General features: G+C 38.2%; 1 protein-coding gene across 1 annotated transcript in view; it reads left to right on the forward strand.

Moving 5' to 3' along the window:
- The first annotated feature begins 293 nt into the window (after positions 1 to 293).
- gnsb (glucosamine (N-acetyl)-6-sulfatase (Sanfilippo disease IIID), b) overlaps positions 294 to 9,595 on the forward strand; it is a 19,231-nt gene continuing 9,929 nt past the window's right edge. Inside the window, exons 1-5 of the mRNA XM_083983635.1 lie at positions 294 to 561; positions 2,426 to 2,485; positions 4,756 to 4,959; positions 7,732 to 7,797; positions 7,931 to 8,029. Coding sequence (XP_083839761.1) covers positions 337 to 561; positions 2,426 to 2,485; positions 4,756 to 4,959; positions 7,732 to 7,797; positions 7,931 to 8,029 — 654 coding nt within the window. The 5' untranslated portion in view covers positions 294 to 336. The remainder of the gene's footprint in view (positions 562 to 2,425; positions 2,486 to 4,755; positions 4,960 to 7,731; positions 7,798 to 7,930; positions 8,030 to 9,595) is intronic.

Genomic DNA, 9,595 nt, shown 5'->3' on the forward strand with positions numbered 1-9,595 from the left:
ACTAAACTAAACTAAACTTAACTAAACCAAACTAAAACCTAAACTAAACATAACATATCATATCCTCTGGTGTGTTCAACAGTGTGTGTGTGTGTTTCAGTGTAAAGTCCAATGTGAACAACGTGTCCTCGCGCCTCTCTCCTCCCCCTCAGTCATATGACCAACACTTGACTCCACTTCCTCAAACTCTGCAGCTCGGTGTGTTTGTCCTGCTGCAACACACTCACTCACTCACACACACCCCCACGGACTCACACACACGGACACACACACTCCTCCAGCCCAGGAGGAAACCAAACCGAGCCTCGGTGTATCACAGCGGCCTGTTCGGAGCTGATGGAGGATCAGAGGAGCAGAACCAGGACTGAGACCAGGACCAGGACTGGGTCTGAAGCGACGAGGAGCCGCTACCACCACCGCCACCATGCTGCCTTCACGGTCCCCTCGGTGCTCTCGGTGCTGCTGCTGTTCACCTGCAGCGTCAGGTGTGCGGACGCAGCCAAACCCAGTAACATCGTCCTGATCCTGACCGACGACCAGGACCTGCAGCTGGGGGGGATGGTGAGTTCTTTACTGTACTTTACTTTATTAGTTTATTTGGGTGGGACAGTGCACTGCACATCAATGTAGCTACATATAAAAACATGTAAATGTGCCGGATTATAACAGCAATGCTCATTTCCATCCGGAGTCCCAAAACATCAAAACAGTAGCTACAGTGACAGGAGAACACAGTTATATAAGCGACATGACAATGCAGACAACAAGATAAAAAACAGGTCAGATAATCAGGCCAGTAGTGGAACCTAAAGAGTTCACACTGCACCAACTGTCACCTACACACACATTTGAAATATTTATTTATGCTCACATAATAAAGAAGTAGGCCTAGCTACAAGGATTCTTGCACAAGGGACATAAGCAGTTGACAATGGAAGACGGTCAGTCACAAAGCGCCTGGGCGGCTGAACACAGTTACATACAAACTGACCTCAGGTCAGATAGAAAACAGACATTCAAGGAAACAGAAAACATGGTCTCCTCCAGATTGAACGGCTACCGATAATAACTGAGACTGAGCAGAGCAGCACCTGGCCAACTGTTTAGCTCTTCTTTTAGAGAGGGGGGCCATCTGAAGGCCCCTCACAACCAACTTACACATGCCCCAGATACCAGATATAAAGACTAGAAGTTTACATCTGACGTCACACACCTGCGTGTTTGTCATAGATAGATAGATAGATAGATAGATAGATGCAGTAGATAGATAGATGCAGTAGATAGATAGATAGATAGATAGATAGATAGATAGATAGATAGATAGATGCAGTAGATAGATAGAAAGAAAGAACGATAGATAGATAGATAGGTAGATAGATAGATAGATAGATAGATAGATAGATAGATAGATAGATAGATAGATAGATAGATAGATAGATAGATAGATAGATAGATAATATGTTAGAGTGCTGGAGTATTGCACATGAGGCTGAGCTATTGCACATCGAAGAGTTTTATGGCGGCAGGAAAGAGGAAAGACCTCCTGTAGCGTTCAGTCTGCTACTGGAGCTGCTCTGCTGAACCTCCACAGCACCAAGTGGGCGCATGTCGTTGTTCATCATCATCATATAGAGTCTAAATTAGAGGCCTTATTATCAGACTTTATGGAGTTTCTATCAGCTCATTATCAAACAGAGAGAAACAGAAGCTGCAGAGTGAAGGAGGAGGAGGAGGATGAGACGGAGAAACAGAAAACACTGAACATCATCATCAAGAAAAGCACCAAAAATAATAAAGATTATGACGTCATGCTGTTTACCTGCTCCCACATGAGTAAACGTACAGACCATAAACTGGACAAATACTGTACAACATGTAAAGTCTCATAAAAGAGACGTTCAAAACCAGAGCTAAAGCTTTAAAACATGTTGAAGGCACTAATATGTGATTAACTTAACAGAATAAATACAATAAACACAAAGGAATAAGTCATAAAACAGTAAAAGTTACACAGTAATCCCACATTACATAAGCTGCAGCTCAGACAGGATGATTTTACTATAAAATCTTTTCTGTAAAATTTACTACGTCATCCAAAAAGGCCTCGTTTAGTGTTGTTATGTTGTATTATTGTCACTTTAGTATTGATTTATGTGACGTCAGAGAGGCAGCAGGTGGATGATGATGAATATCTTTATTAACCAGTTTGTTTTCACAGTGTTTTGTTTGTTTTGTCCAGATGTGAAATATTTCTCTGTGTTAGTTAGTTTAGTTAGTTGATGTGACGGTTCATGATGCTTATTATTATTAATGGTTTTATCATCACACAGGAACTCATATAGAAACTCTATGAATCAGGACTTTATCACAGCTTCTGTTTTCTCGCTCTGACTCGACTTCTTCCTCTTGTTTCTCTGCGGTTCAGACGCCGATGAAGAAAACTAAAAGTTTAATCGGAGAAGCGGGAGCAACGTTTGTCAACTACGTGAGTAACAAGAACACAAAGTTTAACATCATAAACACAATGATGTGATGAAATACTCGTTGTTCCAGATGAAACCTGAGCTCAGTTAACAGATAATATTACAACATTTTTTAGAAACGTCCCCACACACCAACAGTCATGAGACCAGGATCTAAACTCAGGAATCACAAGTCAAACTTATGACACGATGAGTAAAGACAGTCGGCTTCTCAAAATATAGTTTCACAATCCACACACACTGCACTGCAAAACCTCAACATCTTACTAAGATCTTATTTCTAGTCAAAACAAATCTCATTCTACTTAAAATAAGACTAATCACATTAAAAGCAGCTTGTTTTTAGACACTTTTTACTTCTTTCAAGCAGATTTTCACTTGAAATAAGTAGAAAAATCTGATAGTGGAGCAAGTTTTTCTTCCTTATTACCAGAATAAAAAGAACTTGCTTTCACTGGCAGATTTTCTACTTATTTCAAGTGAAAATTTGTTTGAAACAAGTGAAAATGATCTAAAAACAAGTTAATTTTTAGGTGATGAGTCTTATTTTAAGTGGAAAGAGATTAGTTTTGACTAGAAATGAGACATTTTGACAAGAAATAAGACAAATATTTGAGTTTTTGCAGTGTGGAGGAGTGAAGCAGCAGTCATCAGTGTGGATCATGTGTTAATGTGCTGGTCAGTGACAGGAAGCCTCTGCTCTCTGTAACTGTTGATTCTTATTGCAGTTTTTTTTCTCCGTTGGTTTGGCTCATTTTTCGAAACAGAAATGACATTCTCAAAACAGACATGGACAAACCTGCAAACCAGTTGGCAATTGTTCACAACAGAATTGTATTTCTCATTCATTTAATCAAATTGCAAATGATTAAGCACAGGTAGCTGCAGTAGCACAGTGTCCAGGTGAATAGATCTTATTGTTTTAAACTGATTGATTGATTCTCAGTCTAACGGTTGTTCTCTCTAAAACATGTCATCCTCATTTCATCACATGCACAATTATAGTCTGTTCAGTTGTCAGAATTAGTCAATAACATAAAACCATGAATACTATATATTTATTTACAGACTGTAGGCTACTTAGATGTATATGTTTATATTACAGTATATTCTGCTGTAGACATTTTCTTAGTTAATTTACGTGTGAATAAAAATGTCTACCTTTCCTTGACAGTAGGAGTGCAATGTGTGATGTCAAACCTTATAGGCTACTCTTACCATAAAACCCTGTTGTTTTATTTAATTTAATTTTATTTCAGTTTTATACACAGTTGTATTCTGTTATCTAGACAATAAAAACTAGTCCAGTAACTACACGGCAAAAACCCAAAATCTTTCCAAGAATATTTGTCTTATTTCTTATCAAAATGTCTCATTTCTAGTCAAAACTAATCTCTTTCCACTTAAAATGAGACTCATCACCTAAAAATTAACTTGTTTTTAGATAATTTTCACTTGTTTCAAACTAATTTTCACTTGAAATAAGTAGAAAAATCTGCCAGTGAAAGTAAGATTTTTGTGCTTGTAATAAGGAAGAAAAACTTGCTCCACTATCAGATTTTTCTACTTATTCAAAGTCGAAAATTTGCTTGAAAAAAGTAAAAAGTGTCTAAAAACAAGCTGCTTTTAATGTGATGAGTCTTAATTTAAGTATAAGTAGATTTATTTTGACTAGAAATGACATTTTGACTATAAATAAGACAAATATTCTTGGTAAGATTTTGAATTTTTGCAGTGTATCGTGAATGAAGCACTGGGCTCAGACTGAGAGTTGGACATGAGGGACGTTTCAATGCTCCTCTGCCATAGAGACAAAACATCTAAACATGTTGAGCTGCAGTGACATGATGCCAAAGAGACGATGCTTTCTGGGGAAACTGACTATTTCTATGAGAAGGAAATTTAGTTTTGACACATGAGTGAACTGTTCTGAGAGAGAGAGATGAGCTTTTACCAGTGATCTATGGTGTTGTGCTGAACTGTAACTCTGTTTTACCAAATGATCTGAGAGTTTTGAGAATGTCATTTCTGTTTAGAGAAATGAGCCAAACCAATGGAGAGAAACTGTAAAGTATTGTGTTGTTATTGTGTTGTTGTGGAGCTGCATTCACCTGATTTCATGTTTGCATGTGTTGAAACTGGATGACTGACACATCCTGTCATGTTTCTTTCACCATCTCCTCCGCTCTGGCTTCCTCCTCCTCCTCCTCCTCCTCCTCCTCCTCCTCCTCCTCCTCCTCCTCCTCCTCCTCCTCCTCCTGCTCCTCTGTAGTTCACGGTGACTGCTCTGTGCTGTCCGAGCCGCAGCAGCATCCTGACCGGCCGCTACCCCCACAACCACCAGGTGAGGAACAACTCTCTGTCGGGGAACTGCTCCAGCCCCCAGTGGCAGAAAGGACCCGAGGCCGAGGCCTTCCCCGTCTACCTCAGCAAGCAGAAGTACCAGACCTTCTTCGCTGGGAAGTACCTCAACCAGGTCAGAATAACATTTTAAATATAATATATACATCTGTGGAGCTGGTGTATGAAAATAAAGATTAGATTAGATTAGACTTTTTTATTTGCACATCTGAGCAACAGAGTTCAAACCAGACATGGTGAAGCAGCATTTACACTGCAAAAACTCAAACTCTTACCAAGAACATTTGTCTTTTTTACAGTCGAAACAATCTCATTACACTTAAAATAAGACTCATCACATTAAAAGCAGCTTGTTTTTAGATCATTTTCACTTGTTTCAAACTAATTTTCACTTGAAATAAGTAGAAAAATCTGACAGTGGGGCAAGTTTTTCTTTCTTATTACAAGCATAAAAAACTTGCTTTCACTGGCAGATTTTTCTACTTATTTCAAGTGAAAATTAGTTTGAAAGAAGTGAAAATGATCTAAAAACAAGTTCATTTTTAGGTGATGAGTCTTGTTTAAAGTGGAACGAGATTAGTTTGACTTGAAATGAGACATTTTGACAAGAAATAAGACAAATATTCTTGGAAAGATTTGGGGTTTTTGCAGTGTAGCTGTTAGCTATGCTGCTCACAACTGGAACAAACTACCAGCAGACCATTTTCTTTTCTTCTACTTTTTTTAGTCTTCTTTGCTCTTGCTTTTAACTCTGTGTTTTTGTCTTTATGTAAAGCACATTGAGTTGCCTTGGTATGAAATGCGCTATACTGTATAAATAAAGATGCCTTTCCATATGAAATCAAACAAATACATTTACTTATCTCTCTTAATAGGGAGAAAGATATGAAAAAACAAATGTGCAGGTGAGGTCAGAAACCCCAAAGGTATAGCCTATATGACCTCACCTTGACCTAACAAATAATTTAAACAAAATAAAGAAATAATATTAACATAGCCTACCTTGTGCGAGGTAGAGAAATAACAAATAAAAAAGAAAAGAAATGAAGATAAGGGAAGATGATGATAGTAGATTCGCAGCAGTTTCTCACACTTTGCAACACGTCATGTTGTGTCATTGAGAAATTAACGTTGCATGATGATAAAACAGCTACAAGTCTTATAACACTCCATACAACAATTTGTATTTCTGGTGCAAATCATACTTAAAAGACAAAAAAATAGTATTAACAAAACAAAAAATAATTTCAAATAATAAAAATAGTGGTTATAGCAGCAGCAGCAGTTCATCCTCTGGGACCATGAATGTCCAACAATTTTAATCCAAACATTGTGTTTTTTCAGTTGTCTCTGAGCTGCTTATTTATTAATCAAAAAAATAAAGGGAACACTTAAACAACACATTGTAACTCCAAGTAAATCACACCTGTGTGAAATCAACCTGGGATGATTTTGATTTACATTGATTATTTTTATGTTATTTTGTTCTCAACACACTCTACTATATATTGAATAACGATTTTAAACTGCAATATTTCATTAATTGAGATCTAAGATGTGTTGTTTAAGTATTCCCTTTATTTTTTTGAGCAGTGTAGAATAAAATGATGTTATGTTTGTTAGTTAGAGGTCGTGGCTCTGCTGGTTTTACAGCAGCAGCACCACAGCTCAGCTCAGACCACCGGGGCAGGGGCGGGGGTGTTTCTGGTGTTTCTGGTGTTGGAGCTGTTTTAACACCCTCAGCTCTCTGTGCTTCCTGTCACCGTCAGTCTCAGACTTGAATGAATCATTTTTACCAACAGGCCCAGAGACGCTCGTTAGCTCGTTAGCTCGGCCACCGACACGGCTCAGATTAGATGGAGATGTAGCCTAGTGAGGATATTCTGGTTTTCTGTGATTTACACATTAACACAGCTAGTTCTAAATGATAACACAACATTTGGGCATAATGAAGAGTAATAATACATGATAATATCTGTGTAGCTCTAAAGTTTAAACAAATGACGTCCACATCATCACTGTAAACATCATTAGCATGCTGGCTTTAGCATTTAGCGGATTAGCTCATGGCTGCTCAGTTGTTTTCTACTCAGACTTTACTTTATGTATTAAGTAAATACTCTCAGTTTATCAATAAACACCTACAATGACATTCCCATCATGTTAGCACGCCAAACTATGACTTAACAGTGTCAACATTTTATTAGCCTACTGATATAGCATTAAAGTAGCTACGGTCAATCAATGTTCTCATGTTTTCTACTTTAACTATTGTTTATTTTTGCTTAAATAATAAATCCACAGACCAAACACTTTGGTCTTAACTAATTTCATTACAGTAGGCTACAATCAACCTCCGCTGCAGCAAATATCTTTAGGCCTATACTGTTAGCATGCTGGCATTAGCATTTAGCATCATAGAGCTGTGAACTTGGTTGTAAAATACTTGAGTTTGACTTGGACCAGTGTGTATTTAGTTTATGTTTGTATAAAATGTGAAAGTGTAAATCACACTAATGACATTCCCATAATTAGCATGCTAACACTCAAAGCTAGTGAATACTTAAACAACCCTTGTTAGCAGACGGACATTAGCATTTAACGCTAACAGAGCTTAGCCTGTCTAGTTTTAATCTTAACCTCTTGTAAATCTTGTTTCTACTTGGATAAGTTTAAATATGTATATCTATATTATTTTATTCCATGTGTAGCTCTAACGTTTTTGTTGTGTATTTTGTGATTATTGTCTGTGGACTTTCCCACAATAGATCAATTAAGTGTCATCCAGGTTTTTTCATTGTTCACTAAGTTAGTTAAAAGACATTTTAATAACCTAATTTAATACGCTAACATGCTAAATTAAGACTTTTATCTCTTCTTGTGTCAGTACGGCAGTAAAGAGGCCGGAGATGTGGCCTATGTTCCTCCTGGCTGGGACCAGTGGAACGGACTGGTGAGTCTAAACATATAAACACACACACACACACACACACACACACACACACACACACACACACACACACACACACACACATAAATACAGTTTTCCCAGGTTCTTCTTGTCACAGCTGCTGTTTGATTTGCAGGTGGGGAACTCCAAGTACTACAACTACACACTGTCAGTCAACGGCAAAGAAGAGAAGCACGGAGACAGTTATGAGAAGGATTACCTGACAGACCTCATAGTGAGTATAGTCGACTCGCCGATTTTTATATTAATCGCGATTTTTTTCTGGCGATTTTTAAATTTTTTAAATTTTATTTTTTTATTTTTTTGGGGGACGACAAATCTTTATTGTACGATCATGTATTCTGTGCCATTACACTCAACAAAGTCAAACCGGCCTGTTGTGTTCGTTTGTTCACAGATATCTATGTGAACAAACAAACACAACAGACAAACTGATGTGATGTCGTGTATTGCTTTTTATTATTAATATGACTTATGATGTATTGTCAAGTGATTGGTTCAACCTGCTCTTGTTTAAGGAAAGAAAATCACAATAATTACTTGGTAAAATTGAATCGCAATACTTGTTTAATCAGAATCGCAATTTAAATCGAATCGGGACCCAAAAGTCGTTAGAGTACACGAATCGGCACAAAAGCATATCGGCCCAGCCCGAGTCGTCACGCTCTGGTGGTGAGTTCAATGACTCCACGAGCCCACCATCATCATCATCATCATCAGCAGTATTTCACTTCTGCACAGACGTTTATGTAAGAATTTATGGCAAAGAAAAAGACAGAGAGATCTGCTCCAAACTGTGTGAATCAGCTGAGGTGATAGAAACATGAACCCGCCCCGGTGAGTCCGTCAGCACAACGGACGGTTAATCATCAACAGCCGGTGAATGAGAAACAGGAGGAAAGACGAGACATGCAGCAACACATTGTTGTTCAGTTTCTGTGTGAGTTTGACTTTTTTTCTGTTTTTACGAGTTGCTGTGAATTCCCTGAAAACTAAACTTAAGGAGTCGACACGTGACCGTTTCTGCTGAACCAGCTGCCGACGTTTTTTCTGCTTTAAATATAGTTTATGAGAACTGAACTTCCCCCTTTTCTACCTGAGCTGAGTCGCTGACAGCTGGGAACTGAGCCGCAGCAGCAGCAGCAGCAGCAGCAGCAGCAGCGTCGGCACTTTTATCTCAGAAAAAACTCTCCCAGTGAAAAGAACAACAAAGAAGCATTGTGTTACAGGCTCAAACAAATCCAGTTTATTTTTATTCCCTGAAAAGCCACAACAGTTGCACCTGCATTTACATAATCACATAACATCCTGTGTCATAGTAAATAAATACTGTATGTGCAACAGATGAATTAAATGGAAAGTACAATATTTTTGCAAATTGGCCCATTGCCATACTCCCTATAGTCATAGCAGTAGGTTTGTTACCTTTAATTGTCGGTGCAAGCTGTTTTTAGAACGGCGGAGCAGAGCCGTGAGCTGCTCAGAGCTACGCTACGGAGGCTCATTATGGGATTTCTTGGTTTCCCCTCATCAAACTCATCAAATACACAATCCAACAACTCCACAACGCTCTGGTGGACAAGTTGTGAGCTGCACATTCACCACGCTATGAGATAATAACACAACGTTACCACACAGTAATAATTAGGAAAAAATAGTTGTTTTAGAGGGAAATTCATGTAAAACCGCTGATGCACGTTGCCTTCAGGGACAGTTTTTCTTTTTCTTTTCTTTTTTTAAGTTTATTTTTATCAGGGAGAAACATACAAAGTAATTTCAG

Source organism: Trachurus trachurus (assembly GCF_905171665.1).
Source record: "Trachurus trachurus genome assembly, chromosome: 12".
NCBI lineage: Eukaryota > Metazoa > Chordata > Actinopteri > Carangiformes > Carangidae > Trachurus > Trachurus trachurus.